The 19,444-nt window shown below is 43.2% G+C and overlaps 1 protein-coding gene across 2 annotated transcripts; it reads left to right on the plus strand.

The window, feature by feature from the left end:
- The first annotated feature begins 1,279 nt into the window (after positions 1-1,279).
- Positions 1,280-19,006, plus strand: IRF1 (interferon regulatory factor 1). 2 transcript variants are annotated; one of them, XM_015409269.1, is made up of 10 exons: positions 1,280-1,356; positions 6,241-6,334; positions 7,425-7,524; positions 9,002-9,178; positions 9,780-9,820; positions 10,526-10,661; positions 11,916-12,035; positions 14,029-14,069; positions 15,904-16,039; positions 18,020-19,006. In XM_015409269.1, the coding sequence occupies exons 2-10, from the start codon at positions 6,248-6,250 to the stop codon at positions 18,109-18,111; spliced, it is 930 nt and encodes a 309-aa protein (XP_015264755.1). In that variant the 5' UTR covers positions 1,280-1,356; positions 6,241-6,247; the 3' UTR covers positions 18,112-19,006. The 2 variants fall into 2 exon arrangements, with proteins under 2 accessions (XP_015264755.1, XP_015264756.1); XM_015409270.1 differs by lacking the exon at positions 15,904-16,039 and having other exon boundaries at positions 18,020-18,112.
- The last annotated feature ends 438 nt before the right edge of the window (positions 19,007-19,444 follow it).

Here is a 19,444-nt window from a genome sequence, read left to right on the forward strand (position 1 = left end):
AAACATTGTACAAGTGTGCAGCCTCTGGTCAAACATCAAGTGTATACAAGCCTTGAAGGGTAAGGTAGGGTAGGGTCCATTGATGGATCTTGAACATACAGTTGTCATCTGGTTAAGAACTGGAATAATAATAATTATAATAATTATTGTATGGCAGTGTGTGTAGAATAGCCAGGAGATCCTAAGATTGTCTGGCAGTCAGAAAAACTAGCTCTTTTAGGGTTATGCACCACTAGGTGGCAAGCTAGGCTTGTTTTTTAAAAGCAAGAGATGTTTCAGAGGTGGTTTGCCATTGTCTGCCTCTCTGTCAGGCCGCTGGTATGCCTTGGTCCAAATACTAGTCAGGGCCGATCCTGCTTGGAACTGGAAGACCAATCAGGCAGGTAAGCCCCTAGGCTTCTAGCCTCTCAGGTAGCTGCAGGTCTTGGGCTGTTTATCAGCCCCCACAAAAAGCGCTTCCCTCCTGCTGCTGAGACAGGGAAAGGGCACCTCAACTTTTAGCAGGGTGGAACAATTTTAAAACTGCCTCTCTTTATGGTATCTCCCTCCCACTCTCTGTCTTTCTGTTATGGATTTGAAAGCATCGCCTTAATAAGTATACATTCCTGTACATCTGAGGAAGTATGCTCTGACATTAGTTTCTGTGTCTTTCTTGACTCTAACTGGCCCTTCCTGGCAACTAGCCCCTCTTCTCTTTCTATATGTAATAGTTGAAGAAATTCTTTTTCACTGTATCTGGAGAAGTGTGCGTGCACATGAAACCTTATACCTTGAATAAAACTGTGTTGGTCTTCAAGATGCCACTGGACTCAAACTTTGTTCTGCTGCTTCAGACCAACAGGGCTACCCACCTGGATCTATCTGACTCGGGAAATTAGTCTTTAAGGTTCCCATTTTATCATCGTCGAGGGTGTGGCTGTGTGAGAGAGGATTTTGAAGCTCAGAGCCCAGAGAATTATCGACGGGCTTTCCCCCCTCCTCTGGCTCGCCTTCCTGTGGCCTTTTTCCCTCCCAGCTCCATCATCACACAATAACAAGCCGCTTTGCGGGAGCCTGAGAAGGGTGGGGGGGAGGGAAGTCGGACTTCCCCTGCAGCTCTTGGAGCTACAACAGCCTGATTTCTCCGAAATGATGCTTCGCTCGCCAGCCAATGTGCGGCCTGCAGCTCCCGCTAGGAGCGCTGATTGGTCGCGGCGGCGGCCGCTTGTCTCCTGCTAGGGGGAATCCCAGTGACCTGTAGGAATATACAGCAGCTCCCCGGTCAAGCGCCTGCAGAAGGAGCGATTGCCTCGCCCGGGGAAGAGCTCGCTGAGGTGCAGGACAGGTCGCCCCGCGTTTCGCCTTTTGGAGACAGAGGTTAGTCTCTCTGGGGGCGATCGCGGCAGCTTGGCTTCTGTGGTTTGCAACATCTGGGTGGCTTTAGGGGTTCAGGATTAACACTGAGCAATGGGAGGGAGGTCAGGGAAGTTGTCGGGACACTCTTGCTTGTGTGTGGATGTCTCTGCGAGCCACTTTTTTATAACGGCGTGGATTTCCCCGGCGGTCAAAGGCACCCGGCTGCAGCCAGCGAGCCGCCAGGCAAGCGGGAAGTTTAATCAGTAACTTTTTTGCCCTGTGGTCCTTGCACGAGTGTACATAGGCGGTTCCTTGCTGTCAGTTGGGAGACCGGCTGCGTGCAGGTTGCTAGAAGCGGGACGTATCCTGGACGCAGCGGCAGGAGTTAATTCTTTGTCGAGCGGAAGACCTGTGGCTTTTGCACAAAGCAACCAGAAATCTCGCGGCGCCTTAGCGATTTGCTTGGGCAAAGAGAGAGTTATTCTTAGAGCCCGCTTCATCAGGTGCACGCAGCGGCCACTCCGCCGGGATAGGGCCAGGCGAGAGGAAGTGTTGTGTTTGTGTATTTGGATGTGGCTCGGGCTGAGGCCAAGAGTTCACGCACGAGACGGCAGGAGGTGAAACCGAAGCAGAATCCACCGTGCGGGCGGGTGTGGTGCGGGTCTGTGACTGGTTCTGGACTGAGACACTTTTAGCTGTACAGGAAAGTTCTCTTTAACTAGATAACGGTGCAAAAAGTTAATAGCCCTACTTATTCAGCTATTAAGAAACAGTGTTAGCAAAGGGGAATTTTTGAGAACAATGGATGGTGTTTGTTTTGGTGCTGACCAGGAAGTAAAGCTTGTTAAAAGGGAGAGAGAAAACAGGGCAGGGAGGGTTGCAAGGAAGACACAACTGCATAGTTTAACCTTTAGTGTCCCGAAGATCAGTAGAAAACCGGTTACCGGAGTGGGGGGGAAGGAGTCAGATTCTTGGAGGGAATCGAGAGAGGAGGCTGCGGAGCTTTAGAGCTTGGCCATCCCTGCTAAGGCAACAACAGGTAAAGAACTTAACCAGCAGGGCCTTGGTGCAGCCCAATAACTGTTCATTTGGAAGGAGGGAAGGGCAAATCATCTCCCAAAAGAACTTGATTCAGCCATGTTCCATGGAGTGGAGTGTAGATAAATGGAGATAGGACTAAAGGTGGATGCCTTTCTTAGACTACTGAACTGAAACAAGAACATACAATGCAATCCAAAGAGTGCTTTCCTGTGAGTAAGCCCCACTGAAGAGACCCAAGTGGGATTGCTAGTAGATCGGTTTAGGATTGCTCTCGTAGTGCTAAGGTCAGCCTCCTTCACAAATAGGAGCAATTTAGCCTGCTCCCCTTGTGGAATCTATTTTGCCCAAGAGTCATGGAGACTGGTACACCTCATACTCTGTGCTTGGCAGTGAGGAATCAGGAAACCACTGCAAGGGTGAAACTCCACTGGAGAAAGACGAGGATGCTTTGAATCAGCACTGACACTGTGCAGTCCTAAACCGAGTTACACCCTTCGAAGGTGTCCATGGCCATCTGAGGGTATAGCTTTGTCAGTTGTCTGCGGGGGATGACAGATTTTGGACCTTTGGTCTTCACTTTGGTGAGGTGCTCCTCGAAGCCCAAAGTGGTGCTGCTAGCCTAAATGCATAGATTTGTGTGGGACCAAACCTCTGTCACTTCTTCCTGTTACACAATGTCTTTGGCTTGTACTCAGTCTCGAGGGAGCTGTAAAAACTTTTTGGACAGGGACCATCTCTTCATCGGAATTCTGGGACTAAATGATGGATTTTTATTAGAAACTCTGCCTTATTACTAGGAGCGATTTCCCCCTTAGTGCTGGTCGGCAACCCTTAGACATTATGGCCCTGATGCGGAGAAGCACAAGTGGGAGATCAGCTTGTTCTCCCCTGCACCTTATGCTTCCTGCTGCATCTCACGATACTTTATAAACAACTCACAGCCACTTGCCATGTTGTGTCTTATTGCACGTAAATCTAAGGTAGGACCTGTTGTGGGCATTCTAGAGAAAAGGAATCAACTTTAAGCCGTCTGCAAGGACTTGTAGTAATTTCCATTAAACTTACTTCCAACTTAACTGACTTAGGATCAGGGTGCTAAGCCAATGGCTATAGGCCTGCATCCCATTGATTTTAAAGATGCTTAATTTTATATGGATTTTTTGCACATTACATTTTCCCTACAACACTAATTTCTGAGTGGGTATGTAGTGTGTGTATATAATACAGTGCACTAAAGACATAGAAATGCACATGGCTTTCTCACACAGAGATTATGTCATTGGGGGGGGAGTGTAATGTGTAAGGAATCACCTCCGTCTACCCTGTGAACTTGAAGCCATCCTTAAGTCCTGTCCAGATCAAGGGAATTTAGGAAGCTGCCCTGTGTTTTATATCTCAGACTGTCAGCCTCTAATGGAAACCTAAATTTTACTGAAATGAATAGGACTTGCTTCCAGGTAGGATATTGAGGATTGCTTTGCTAGAATACAAAGTGCTTTACGATTCATCTGTTTCATTCTTCCCAGTCCCCCCCATACACACAATAATTCTATGAAGTAGGTGGCTTGATTCATTAATAAACAAAATTACAAACACTTCTAAGTTCACTGAAGTCAGAGGCCTTACAAGGTAGTACCTCTGCTTAGGATTCATTGTGAGGTGTTGATTGTTGTGGGAGAGAGATCTTCCCCATGATGCAAGGTATTTTGCCCCATTATTTTGCAGTTCTCTCTTATTCCCATGAAATGAATAAGAGAGGTGCCATCTAGCATGGGTACTATATTTGTTTTACTAATTTTAACTTGTTTTAAATTTGATTGTATCTCTTAAATGCTGTACACTGCCCTGAGCCCCAAATATGGGGGAGGGCAGTTTAAAAATCAAATCTATAAATAAATTTACAATGAATTCTTTTTTGGTTGTTCATTTTGATATAACTTGCCATCCATGTCAGGATTATGCGTAGGTTAATGGGGTTCTCTCTGAGGTTATTTCCTTCTAATGGCAATGTTTAACCAAAAGAGAGAAGTGTGTATTCCCCATGATTTTGTCTCAGTCCACACAATCACACTAACCATTGTCAAATTCGGCCATGGTTTCACTGTGCAGTGTCTGAATAGAGACGGCTGGACTCCATTTGTTTGTGCTGCAAAGATCAAGTAATGCCAGACAAGCTTCTCTAAAAGACAGCTTGTCCAACACTACTGATCTTCCCCCAAAATGTGCAGCTCCTGAAGTGTTCAGGGCATGCAGTTCAGGATACATTTCAGCTGACAAATGAGATCAGTGGGCCTAGCCCGAAGAGACCATGTGCAAGAATGTGTCCCAAAACCCTCTGCAGTGTCTGGGGGCTCTGTGGAAACAAATCAATATTCCTTGAAGGTAGAAAGGCTGAAATGTTTGCCAGTTCGGAAAGGCAAAAGAAGATGCAATGGTGGCAGCTATTTGGTTTGTCCCTAGCGCCTGGCTGTTGCAGCGGTACTATCTCTGAGTATGGAGACTCCATTGTTAGGGCCATGGCGTATAATCACTAGGCCTATCTTTCATGAAGTTGTTCAGTTTTAAAGGGCCTAGTAACAACCACTACTTTTTGTAGCAGTGTCTTCTGTAAGAGTATGTGAAGAAGCGCTTTCTTTTGTTTGGTCGATTTCACCATCAGTTCATTTCAAATTTCACCATCAGTTCATTTCCTCAACAGAGTATGAAAACAATTCTTTTTTGCTCCTGTTGTTTATATGGTTGGTAACTGGCCCTGTACTCGACTACCCCTTGGTTGTTTTTTAAAAGAACTATGGAGTCTCTGACCCCTAGATAGCCCAGGCGATCCTGATCTCATCAGATCTCAGAAACTAAGCAGGATTGGCCCTGGCTAGTATTTGGGGAATACCAGGGTCCTGAAGGCAGAGGCAGGCAGTGGCAAACTTATCTCTGAAAATCTATTTCCTAAGCAACACCTGATGGGAATCAGTTTCTAATCCTGGGTTAATTCCAAGCATTTACTAATAGAATTTTGGATGCATCCATTGTGGTGTAGTGGTTAGAATGTCAGACAAATTTTGGATGCACCCATTGTGGTGTAGTGGTTTGAATGTCAGACTAGGATCTGAGAGACCCAGGTTCAAATTCCCACTTTGCCATAAAAGTTGGCAGGGTTACCTTGGGCCAGTGACACACTCTCAGCTTAACTCTTCCTCACAGGGTTGTTGTGAGGATAGAATGGAGGAGAGAAGAACAATGTAAGCTGTTTTGAATCTCTGTTGGGGAGAAATGTTACGTGGGGTATAAATGAATTAAATAAAATCAGAGCTCTGTAGTTCTTCACAGCGTGGGGCTGACAGATCATTGCAGTAAGCTTCCTTAACTGCAGCAAGGTCCTTATCCACCATCCTCTAACAGATAGACCCAAAGGCTCTAGGGCTCTGTCCACTTCACAAGAATGCGGTTAGTGAATCCAGGGTGGTCCTCCTTGCTATCCATTTATGAATTTAGAAAAACATGTGCTTTGTAAGCACTGAGGAAATTAGAGAGTGCATGTGGTATAGTGGCCAGAGTGTTGGGTTTGGATGTGGGGAACTTGCATTCAGATTTCCTCAGTAATTTTAATGGTGGCTAGGTGGCCTTGGTCTCCCAACCCTACCCTATAGAGTTGTTGCAAGAAACTGAGATAACTCTATGTAAGGGCCTGATTTCCTGTGGACAAACAGTGCAAGGCATTTATGTGACAAAGGAACAATAACCTAGCATTTAATGAAGACACGCTGTCTGTTATAGGAAAACTCCTGGCAAACATTGGGCATTTGGCCCTAAAGTATTCTCAAAATGCAGAATATGTCTGTTTACAAGCTCAAATTATTTTCTTTTCAGAGCCAAAATGCCACAAGCAAGAATGCGCATGAGACCCTGGCTGGAGATGCAGATTAATTCTAATAAGATTCCAGGACTTCTGTGGGTCAGCAAGGTGGGGAGTCTGTTTCCTTTATCTTTAAAAACACCTTTGTATTCTTCTATTTAATGTGAGAAATAAAAATGAGGTTATTATAAAAAGATCAAAATCCATTATCTGCATTATGGGAGAGCTCTAGTTTGTAGTTGTAAAAATAGTTAGAACCCAGTAATTTATGACAAATATAGTAGACTGAATTTTTCTGAGAATCTTGTGCCTGGATACACAGGCTGTAGTCCTGTTTAATGGAATGGAAACGACAAGGCTGAGAAGAATTTAGCATGGCAGGCCAGATTTATTTTGATACTAGGCTTAGAATTCATTGAGTGCAATAAATTGTGATCTTAAGCAGAGTTACACCCTTCTAAATTCATTTTAGTCAAATGGGCTTAGAAAGATGTAACTTTTTTTAGGATGGCATTGTTGTTCACCTAAGTTTCTCAGGAGCTTGAGTATAATATTCAATAAATGTATGGATTCTGACTTTTTGGTTGACTTTTTTCTTTGGATGTTTTAAAATGAAAGCACATTGAGATGTGTTTACACATTCAGACAGAATTAAGAGACGGGTTCCAAATCAAAGCAAGAGAATCAATAGATACTTACACTAGCCAACAAATGACTGTGTGTGTGTTGGGGTGGTGGAAGTCATGGGACTGACCCCAACCTATTCACGTTCAAATAGAGGTAAGAACAGTGCATATAACTGTATGCATGTATGGCCCTCTCTAACTGGTTGGAAGCCATGAAAAGTCTTGATCACATGGAGAGCCCGATGTATGTACAGATATGTGTGCAAGAGTAGAGTAGAAGTGGGAAATGTCACTATTATTAAATTTCTTTCCCCAACAAGTACACACAAGTTCAGCCTAATCATGGTGATGGTGTGACAAGGGGCTACTGAGTCTCCTGTTAATTTCTGCTACTGTACTATACTATACTGATGCCCTAGTGGAAGAACAGCTGTGCAGTAGAAAACTACCCAGAAGAAACATCGAAATACTCTGCAGATTTCAATACTTCATTCAAAGCATCTTTGGTTTCTTGGGCTGGTTTTTTTCCATACACAGACACATGATGTACAATAATATTAATTGAATTGCAGGAAGAGCAGGTGTTCCAGATCCCATGGAAACATGCAGCTAAGCATGGCTGGGAACTTGAAAAAGATGCATGCCTTTTCAAAAACTGGGCCATTCACACAGGTGTGTACTGGTTTTAGTGACTACTTCGGGTGCAATTTTTCTATGGCTGGTTTTCATACTATGATATCATGTTGAGTGTGATCAGTGTATTTACACTGGAGAGGGGGGAGGAGAAATAACTTGTTTGCATCTCACTTCTTCTGCCCAGATTGCATGAAGCAAATCCTAATCTGTGGAACAGACAGCAAACGACTAAAAACACAAACATACACAGGCTCCACATTGAATTTAGCATCAGATTTATCTCCTTGTGTATGGTTAATGTGGTTATGTATTTATGATGTTTGCATCTCACCCTTCCTCCAAGGAGTTTATGTCAGGTGAAGTTCACATTATCAGCGCTGACAATCTGCCCTGTTGCTTGCCCAAGCAGTTTGCCTGAATGACAGAGCCACGAACTAACACACTATTGCAGCTTCTCTTCTGTGAAGAGAGAAATCAAATGTCAACTGCCAGGCATATCATCAGAACCAACTCTGAGAGACAAAGCTACTCTGTCTATTACATTTTCATCCTATTCTTGCTTCAAGGAGCTCAGGATGGTATACCTGGTTCCCCAGTTATCCAACAACTGTAAAATAGGTTAGGCTTAGAGGGTGTGACTGGCCCAAAACTAAGGAGAAATTTGAACCCAAAGCTTCCTAGTTCTAGTCCAACACTCCAACTATGCCACACTAAATCCAGGGTTTGAACAAATGGAAACCAGGCAGGGAGCTGGAGCTAATCACGGTTCAGGTGTTTTTCTTATTCATATAGTATGTTTCAAGTTAAACTAAACAGTACATTTTAGTTTGCACCAAATAAAAGTATAATGTGTAAGCAACCCATAGTTAGCATTGTAAATCTGAACCTATATTTCCTGTATCCAAACACACTGGAAACTGCACCATGCTGGCGTGCTTCTATAGATCTGTACTATTAATATCAAACTGCTTCTTCAATTAGTTGTAGTTTATCCTAGTTAATTATATTTTTGTTTATTTGTCCCTTATGAAAGAAAATGTGGGGCTTTTGAAAACAAGAATAAAATCCGTGTAATGACTTTGTTAGGATAAAATCCATGTTATGCCCTTTGTTAGCACCAATCAAATTGACACGAAACAACTGTGCACAATTTTGAACTCACCAGAGCTCTCCATTTGGTAGGATGTTAAAAATTTAAAAAGATAGAACATGGGAAATGCCTCTGACTTCTGTCATTATCCACCTGATCCTTCCAGTCCCTTACACAGACAATCAACACCTAAAAGATCTGTCAGAATTCATACCAAGCCTTTCTTTGGGTCAGACTACAGGCATAATAACCACACACAACACTGCCTGCATGTGTGAATACTAAATGAGGAAACATCAAGCACGAGGATGTTTCGAGGCCCTGGATGGAACAGTTCATGCTTGGGTTTTGGGTGGTGGATTGGTAGCTATGTATAGCCCTAACATTTCTTGTATAACCTGGATTTACTCTTCTGTTTTACAGGAAGATATAAAGAGGGTGAAATACAGCCTGACCCAAAAACTTGGAAGGCGAATTTCCGCTGTGCTATGAATTCACTACCTGATATTGAAGAGGTGAAAGACAAAAGCATTAGCAAAGGTTCTAGTGCAGTCCGAGTCTACAGGATGCTGCCAACTTCAGCAAAGTCACAGAAGAAAGGTATGAAAAGAAAAAGGATGCATTCCCTGGTCATTCATTGCTGTGGAGATTTTTTTTTAAAAAAACAGATTTTAAAATGTTGTCCCAATGTCTGCTGAAAAGCACCTGTCTCTGCCATGTTTGTTATTGTTCAAATGTCTTAAAGTGGCTACCCATCATCGAAAAGCCATGTGGTGGCCATTTTGAGTAGCTCTCAATGGAAGCTACTTGTATGTGGTAAGCCATCGATTTAGGCAAAATGTTACCTCTCAGCATACCACCCAAAACTACTCTCCTATTTGGTGGCCTGTCAAAATATGGAGAGTCTTCTCAAGTTGGCCTTAAATAGATGTCTTCAAGAAAGAACAATTTAACACGATCAGTAGCCATTTTGGGTGGCTACTCTTATAATTTGCTCATTTCTACTGAAATTAGTAAAAAAGCTATTCAAGAAAGTGATGCAAAAGTGTAATTAGTATTGCATGGTACTAAGAGGGAAATTGTACAAATGTAAAATTGGTGATGTCCAAATCATGCAGTGCTATACCTGTCTGTAATCATTCTTTTCTTTGCGCGACTACTTTTATTTACATCACTTCTATGCTTTGTTTTTCTTGAACAGAAAAGAAGACAAAGGCCTCAAAAGTCAAGAATGGGAGAAAGGTATGTATTCACACTCTTGGTGGTCAAGGAAATAAAACTTCCATGTGGAACATTAGACACAAGCAGCCTTGCACATCTATGTTAGGACTTTCAAATTATTCAATATTTTTAGTGGTTAGTCTTGCTTTTCACCTATTATCCGATTCATGTGCTTATAGTACCCCAATGTATGCTGAAATTTGCAAATATTTAGTTAAGATTATGACTGCAGGTGTAGACATCTATGATGTAAGTGAGAAGGAAGTGCAGGAACATTTAGAAGTATTCTTCCTATTTTTAAAATTGTAGCAGATCTATGGCTAAATAATAATCCTAGCTTTTGAAAGGGGGGGAAGCTTATCCATTTGGCAAGGTGATAGACTGTAGGTAAAAAAATTCCAAAATATGTCTGCCTGAATGCATCCATGCACCAATATCTATTATTGTCTAGGATTGCAGGCTAAGCTTCCACAAAATAGAACAGATAATTAAACTGAAAACAGCCTCAGCTTCCTGAACTAGAGGCATCCACAGTTTGTTTACATCAAAGCTGCCTGAACTAAAAATCCATCCCTGAGGACTGAAACCAGTTAAAATGCAGTGGAAAACTCACATGTGTTTAATGAACCGATAACTCATGTTAAGTAAGCAAGTCTTTCAGCCCTGATCTCTCTATATATATTATGTAAGTAAACATTTTGATACAAAGTCCTTTGTCCTTTACAGTCTGTGGAAGATACCAAGGTAGAGGAGACAGTTGAAGCAACAAACAGCATTCTGCTACCGGATGACCACAGAGGTTATTCTCGTCCCAGTTATCAACCAGAGGAAATGGAGGTGGAGAGCAGCTCCATACCATTCGGTGAGAACCAGTGTTTGCTATCTACTTCAGTGGTGTTTTAGACTTTTTGACCTTCAGGGAATCCTCTCTACATCAACTTGTCTGTCAGGAACAGTACATTATACATTCAGGGCGGAGCATTCAGTTCACGTGGTGTTCACAGACCAGAAGTTTAGGTCTTCTGTCACCCTGGAAGAGTAAAGAGGGAACCTTGGATCCACAGCCAACATTCCCTTCTTGTTGTACATTGTAAAGGAAGAGCAGTAGTGGCTATTTTTTCTAGAGAACCTGGCGATTACTGATTTTCTTACAGAGAAACTGACATTAGCTTTTGGGGAAATCCCTGGGTTTTGTGAAGTGCAGTTTAAAAATCAATCACTTCTTCACCCAAAGAGTAATTAATATATGGAATTCACTGCCACAGGAAGTGGCGTCAGCTACAAGCATTAGACAGCTTCAAGAAGGGATTGGATAAACATGGAGCAGAGGTCAGTGGTTGTAAGCCACAAGCCCACAAGGTATAGATGGAACACTATATGACTGAGTTCAGACTGGCAGTTTGGCCCGATATAGGCACATGCCAAATGGATTAAAGGGGCCGGTTCACACAGCCACAGCTGTCAGGTTTTCCCCAGCCGTACTCAACCCATCCTATGACAATTCCCTACCGCGTTAAAAAAGTACCAGGTGAAAGCGCTAGCAAACCCTGGAGAACGCGTTGATCCCGCTTCCTGGAAGTGTGCACGCTAAAAGCCACAAACAAGCCACAATGCTGCGCCTATGTGCATAGGCGCATGTTGCCGGAGTGAATAAAAGCCACTTACAGCCGCAGCTCCACCAGGGGTGGGCCAACAGTGTGAATGCTCCCTTGCACCTCCTCCCCGGTATGCTCCCACATCAGTAGGCACAACTTGGTCCCGGTCTTTTTGCCCCGCCACCCTCGCACTTCATACTCCCGGTCTGTCCACAGCCTATGTCTGGGGCAGTGATGCTCTGTATTCTTGGTGTTTGGGGGGGCAACAGTGGTAGGGCTTCTGGAGTTCTGGCCCCACTGGTGGATCTCCTGATGGCACCTGGGTTTTGGCCACTGTGTGACACAGAGGTTTGGACTGGATGGGCCATTGGCCTGATCCGACATGGCTTCTCTTATGTTCTTAATTACCTGTTTGGGCAGCAGAATGAAACAATTGAAGGTTTGTTTGGAATGAAACTAATCCCAAACTACCCCCGAAAAAAACCTTTTCAATAATAATCCTGACTTTTCTTCCCCTGTAGATTCTGATGAACTCTCCACATGTGGCTTAAGCAGTACCCTGGCTGACTGGAGACAGCTGCCTGACAGCACAAATGACATGTACCCATTTCAAGTGTCGCCTCTCACTTCCTGCTCTGATGGTTAGTACTTCAGTGTTCGTCCTCTTTGGGTGACTATTAGTTATACCTAGGACTGCAGGGCTGAGGTACGTTATGCAGCCTGGAATCTCCTATAAAAATATAAACCTTATCTAAATGCATTGCTGAACCCAATGTATATTTACTTGGTTCCATTTGGTTTAATGGGACTTAATTCCAAGTAACTCTGTGTAGGATTGATTGATTGATTGATTGTCAGATTTATACCCCGCCCTCCCCGCAAAGTGGGCTCAGTTTAATACTTGCAGTTTAATACTTAACAACTACTCCATGCCATAAAGAGTTGTGAAGACTTGGAATGTTTCATCAGCTTGTCACCCACCTGTGTGGGGCTCACCACCCGAGTGAGGAAACTGATCCATATTTAGCCAGACATAGAGTTGGGATAGCAAGTAGAACAGACCCATTTTTTTTCCTTTTTAAAAAGCATTGCCAGGTCTGAGAGGACTACAGTGATGTACTAAAGCATGTAATATAAATAATAAAAAAGCCAGTTTGGTGTGAGAGTCAGTTTGGTGTAGTGGTTAAGTGCATGGACTCTAATCTGGGAGAACCGGGTTTGATTCCTCACTCCTCCACTTGCACCTGCTGATGTGACCTTGGGTCAGTCACAAGCTCTGGCGCAGCTGTCCTTGAAAAAAAAACAGTTTGTGTCAGAATTCTCTCAGCCCCACCCACCTCACAGGGTGTCTGTTGTGGGGAGGGGAAGGGAAAGGAGTTTGTAAGCCACTCTGAGACTCCAAGTGAAGGGCAGGGTATAAATCCAATCTCTTCTTCTTCTTCTAAAGCATTCTAAATTCTGTACCAAGAAAAAAACGGAACTGAACAAATCTAGCAAATGTGCCTAATTTTCTAATTTTGCCTAATTCATTTTGCAGTTTGTTTTAGTTAGGTAATTTAAGTTACAGGAATGGGCAAAGAGATACTGAAGCTATGCCCCTGGCCACTGGAAATTGTTTTCTGCCACCCCTCTGGGATACCAATAGGCTTGCCATGTACTTTGAAGCATGCCTCTATAGCTGCAAAGACTAGAAGCTTGGGGTTGTTCCAGTCCACGAGTGCAGCATCTGCACACAGGAAATCCCATACAGCATAGCAGAGTCATGTTTGCCCCTTATGAACATAGAGCTGCCTTTTAGTAATTTTCACTTAATTACTGTTTTCTTGAGGTGTATAGCGCAGGCAAAGACAAGATAAAGAGGGCAGTTAGCAGTTAGCATTGTGTCTGTAATTATATGTTTTAATGAATTGGCAAGGAAATAGATGTTCTAACCACTTCATGGTAAAAAAGTAAATCAGCACCCAAATTAAAATTGCCACTCAAAAATATGAGAGGAAGCTGTTTTAATTGTGCTCAGCTGTCCTCACCTCTTTTGGTGTATGCTGGAGGCAGAGGCCAGGAGCCATGGTCTTAGCTGGGCTATAAAATGTCCATGAAACTGGCATCTGCTATTCACAGTAGTGAAACCTGGCCTGGATTCTAAATAACATTGGGCCTGATTGAGTTATAGAGAAGCAGTCCCACTGAACTCAGTGTAATGCTAACATTAAGATCTGTGGGACTTAAAAGTGCTCCATTTTGTGCTTTAAAGAGTTCTTGATACTATACTATCATGTGCTGTTAGGGTGGTTGTGTTAGTCATCCCTTTTTGCATTGTAGTATGAATGGGAATATAAAGATTATATATATATATATGTTTTTTTCTTCTTGATTGTTATTTTTCTTGGTTTTATGGATTTCTCTTTTAAGTAATATTTTATTAGACTGTAAAGAAAGACCTGTCACACCTTGTACAACAGAAACAATGCAAAAAGGGATGACTAAAAACAACCTTGTCATATGATCAGAAATTAAAAATTCTCAGCTCTTCTTGTTGTTGTTTGTAGGAAGTTGAATGATAAAGTCAGCAAAAATTCTGAACTAAATTGTGTGTTCTTCTCTCCCCCTCCCCCTTTCTTCCATTTAATATCACAGCAACAGATGAAGATGACGAAAAATTAACCATCTTTTACCAGGTAAGACTATTTCTCCATTCAGAATGACTTAGAGCATGATGAAAGCATGCTGAAGTTAGAGGGTTTCTATATGAGCTCCAAATTCAGTTATATGAATGTTATGACTGTTATATTTAAGCATGTGTGTTCTATGGCTTGTTGCCGTAAGAAATGCCTAACTGACTGACTGACTGACTATATGAGCTCCACTTCTCCTCTTGGGTTTAAAAAGCCATTTGGGGGCATCCTCAAGTCAAGATGAGCCCCCTTGTACGGTGCTCCATTCCGAAGGCTATGCCGCTATGCCCCTTCAGTCCTTGTTGCTAAAACAGGGAAAATCCCATAATTCAGCAGCAGTGTGCATGGCTTGCATGCATGAGGTTCCAGTTAACTGATCTGAGGCAGCAGTTCGGGAGCAAACCCATCCTTTTGCCCCAGGAGAGCTGTTACCAGTCAGGGTGGCTAATGCTGAGACAGACTCAGTTTAACGCTCGTTCACAGACTGATATGCCAGCCCCAAGCAACCAACAGAGATAAATGCCTCACCCCAGTTTGAGTTAACTGATCAGAAAACGAAATATGATATAATTTTGGGCCTGGACCTAATCTGTGAGTCTTGGCTAAACATGTATATTAGAGAATTTAGCAGCAGTAGGCAGGCGTCTGATTGCTGCTTTCTCAGGCCAGGTAGAAGCACTAGAAACAGAGGGGTCTTCCTAGGATGAATGAGAGACCACAGTGGCTAGGGACATGAGGTGGAAAAGCTGGTATTGCTGCAGTTATCTTCAGTAGAGAACAAACTGAGGATACAAATAAATAACAAGAATTCATGTTACCTGTCATCATAGTTGTCCCGAGGAGGGACTGTGAAAGGGTGGGACCATGGCTGAATGGTAAAACTTCCGCTTTGTGTGCAAGGTCCCAGATTCAATCCCTGGCACCTCCATTTAAGAGGATCGGTTAGCAGATGATGTGAAAGACCTCTTCAGTTTGATGGGGGAAAGTGCCATCAAGTCACAGCTGACTTATGGCCACCCTGTGGGTTTTTCAAAGCAAAAGACGTGGAGAGGTTTTGTCTTCCTCCACATCACACGCCTGGTATTCCTTTGAGGTCTCCCACCCAAATACTAGCCAGGGCCGACCCTGCTTAGTTTCTGAGATCTGATGATATTGGGCTAGCCCGGCTATCCAGGTCAGGGTGCCAGTCAGATTAGATAGTACTAAACCCAAGGATCAGACTCAGTGTAAGGCAGTTTCCTGTGTGTTTATAGTTTTGTCATTTAAGCTTTAACTTGGAACAAGCATTATTAGTCAACAGAATTACAGATGCATATAAGAAAAGTGTTTGCATTTAATCACCCTCTCTATAGTGCCTGATGAAGAGCTTGATGAAGAGCCAGTTTGGTGTAGTGGTTAAATGCATGGACTCTAATCTGGGAGAACCGGGTTTGATTCCCCACTCCTCCCCTTGCACCTGGCTGGATGACCCTGGGCAAGCCATAGTTCTGGCACAGCTGTTCTTGAAAAAGAGCAGTTTCTGTCAGAGCTCTCTCAGCCCCACCTACCTCACACGGTGTCTGTTGTGGGGAGGGGGAGGGAAAGGAGTTTGTAAGCCGCTCTGAGACTCCCTTGGGCGGGGTATAAATCCAATCTCCTCCTCCTCCTCCTTTATCTATCTGAGAGGTTTACATCCCTGTACACCAACGAACAGTTGTTCAGTCACACAAATTCGGCTTGTCTGTTTTGTATCTCATACATTTGAAAGATGGATGAGAGAGTGGCTGTTAAATGTAATGATATAATCAAGACACAGGACGTCTGGTTGAACATCTTTTCCCTTCTTTGTTTCTGACAGCTATTTAGCACCTCTGACTGGCAACAAACCTGTGTGGGCGGGAAAGGCTACCTCAGCAATGAGAGCGGCACACTAAATAACTGCTTTGACACTGGCTTGCAGGAGCAAGATGCAGTCAATGATACAACAAACTCAGGTACAGATGCCTTTACACAAGGCTCTTTTTGTAGAAAAAGCCCAGCAGGAACTCATTAGCATAATAGGCCACACCCAACAGCAGGAACTCATTAGCATATTGGGCCACACCCCTGACAGCACAGCTCATTAACATATTAGGCCGCACCCCCATGTTACCAGAAGTATGCTCATCCAGCCACACCCACCTTTTGCTTGTTATTCTGTTTACCTTGTTTGTTGTCAAAACCCAGGGCCTTTTTTTGTAGCAGGAACCCCTTTGCATGTTAGGCCACACACCCCTAATGTAGCCAATCCTAATGAGTTTCTGCTGTTGGGTGTGGCCTGTTATGCTAATGAGTTCCTGCTGGGCGTGGCCAGCTCGGGAGCTAGCCGGAACTCCGTTTCTGTGTGTTCCTGCCCAAAAATAGCCCTGCCTTTACATACATTTGAATATAGCCATACTTAGAAAAAAATCTATGTTGTTCATGGATGCCTTTTATTTTGTTTACATTTCTTGCTTGTGTTATCATAAAGGCTTTGAACAAGTGGCAGCTTTGGTTGGCATCAAACCAACATGAGCGGGAAGGGATTTCCTTATCCCACTTTATCTGCCAAAGAACTTCAGCAGCTCTTCCTACTTTCAGTGGCAGCCTTTGCTTATTGCACATAAAGATGGTTACTTAACTGCTTTTATTTTTTATTCTGGTATTCAGCCAAAATTTGGCTCTTACTGGAATCTGAAGACAATAGGCTAGTACTTCTAGTGTTGAACCCTTCCTCCAGGGCAAGGAGGAATGCTCCTCTTTTGCCGGAGGGAGGATCTTTGTGTCATCGGCAGTCCTTACAGTAGAGAGAGGCTCTGCCAGCAGCAGAGTGGAATGTTTGGATGCAACCCAATACAAGTAGCAGTTTCTGTTCAATACAAACGGATCTTGGGGATTATCAGTTTTGCTGGATTCAGGCACAGTGGAAGAATGCCACTGCCCTTCGGCTCTCTAATGACCTCATCAAAGGCAGCTAGAATTAGGATTATTTGTTATCATAAAGGCTTTGAAAAAGTTGCAGCTTTGGTTGGCATCAAACCAACATGAGCGGGCTGGCTCTGGGGGAGAGCTGGATCCAAAAATAACGGAGGGATACCTGGCTGCCTCCAGCCTTCTCCGTGATGGTCCCAATGATAGCAAGTGGAATCTGGAGGGAGAAAGGCACAAGCTATCTCAGTGCGTTCAGGTAGTGCTTGCAGTGTACAGCGCACAGAAGTCATCTACAAATTCTGCAGGGTTGTGTTTTGTTTTTAATGAGAAACACCTTTAATTTAATTTTTTCAAATCGCCAACCTTCTGCCCGATGGGTTTTGGAGAGTACATGCATTCTACTGGGTTGGATCCAGCAAAATGACAGCAAAAAATATTATAGTTATTTTCCAACTCCCCATTTTCCCTGCAGCTTCTGATATAGCCAAAATGCTGGTGATAGGGATTGCAGGACACATGTGGACAAGAAGCCCCATGGACCAGAGCACTGCAGTAAGGAGGGGGAAATCACTGTCACCTTGCTCATGCACAGTGATGCCTCTTACATTAATGGAATCTTCATTGGTGGAAGAGGAGGATGGGGCAATTCTGGACCAACATGTTGGTTTAAGAATGCTTATGCTCAAAAGCATACCTCCGATATTTAGCTGTTAGGGTTGCCAGCTCTGAGTTGTGAAATCCCTTACAAAGCAGCCATTTTTCCCAGGGGAACGGTCACCGAGAGACCTGTTGTAATTTTGGGAGATCTCTAGCCACCACGTGGAGACTGGGAACTCTACTAATTATGTTTGTGTCTAACGCTGTATACTTGGCTCCAGTTTGAATAGTGGGCAGTTTGTTACTGATAGTATTGATTGGGTTGTGGTGGTTGTTTCTAAATCCTGTGACATATTCTCAAAAATGTGGCTATATTCTAAAGGTAATCATATCATTAAAACATACACAATTTCTCCTTATTTCTGCAGAAACTAGTCAAATTGATGTGAGAACTGGTCTGGACTTCTGTATCTTGGAGTCACTACGGGCGACAGCTTTGCACCCCATATCTTGTTTGTAGCATGTAAATTCCCCTTTTTTCACTGTGAAGGTGGCACTGTTTTTCCTCTTTGATGTCTCCTGCAAAATGGAAGCGTTGTTCTGGATGTTTGAAGCGGAGAAGTTCCTAGCTGACAGAATGTCATCCGAATTTCAAAACAAAATATCTCTAGCAGAACTGTGTGCTCTTCAGCTGCTTGACTACGTCATTGGCAAATTCAGTCATCTATGCTACTTCCCCCCACTCTCAAATGATTCACACATCACCATGAACAAAGAAAAAAGGTGTTTTGTGCCTGCAACACGTGGACATACGTTTTCATCATAACCACAGTGTACAGTTGTTACTGCCTGTGTGTAAAAGCAGTTACTGAGTTAATGACAGTTCAGTTCTATGTTTTTACATTCAACTAAATGTTTCCATAGGCCCCCCCCCCCCCCCCCCCAAGTCTGATTTCCATAGTATATCTCAGCTACAGTTCAGGTCCCCAGTTTTGTACATAGGTTTAGCTCATTCAAGAATGCAAATCAGATACCAACTTTGCTTTCATATATTAGGTAGTCAGGACATTTATTCATAGGACAGGCTTCTGGTTTCATTATAAATGACTTTTTCCATGTAAATGTCATACCAGTTTTTCAGTTAGGTAATGGATTTGAAGTTCTTTTCATGCTGAATGGTGTGACTGACACTTCATCACACCACTAATAAGAGCCATCTTCCTAGATTGTGTTGCGAGTCCATAACATTCCTCGCGGTATGTATTCATTTCGCTGCAGGTAATAGACTTACTGAACCAGTTGCAACATTGACATGTGAGATGAGGGAAGGAGCTGGCTTTGGCAAAACATCAGTTTGCAAGGCTGCAACCCTGCTTTTCTTTTCCTTGTACATACATTTTTGTATATAGAAGTAAGGCAATTATTTTAATAAAGATTTTATATATTTTCTTCCATGTATCCTTTGGTGTTGTGATGTTCAAAACAGATAAGAGGGGAATATTCTGAGACCACACCACTTGTGCCTGTCAAATCAAATGTGGCCCACTAGCCATGAAGGGTGGCTCAGGAAGGCCTTAATAAACTTGTTTTTGCTAATGGGAGGGGTGCTTCTGGGACAGATGTGCACATGCCAAGCATCAGGAAGGCTATAATGCATAGTTGGTAGCTGCATGTAGCTTGGGAGGGATGGGTTGCAAATTCATCAGACTTGGTTTTGACATTCTCTAAAAATGCTTGGGGGGCTCAATAAACTGAAGAGAGATGATGTGTGTTGAAATCCCTACTGCCAGTGTAGGTGTTCCTACACTGCCCCAATAAAACATTTGAGATCTCATAGTCCACATGACACACAT

This window comes from Gekko japonicus, unplaced genomic scaffold (assembly GCF_001447785.1).
Source record: "Gekko japonicus isolate JY-2015 unplaced genomic scaffold, Gekko_japonicus_V1.1 scaffold376, whole genome shotgun sequence".
In the NCBI taxonomy this organism is placed as follows: Eukaryota; Metazoa; Chordata; class Lepidosauria; order Squamata; family Gekkonidae; genus Gekko; species Gekko japonicus.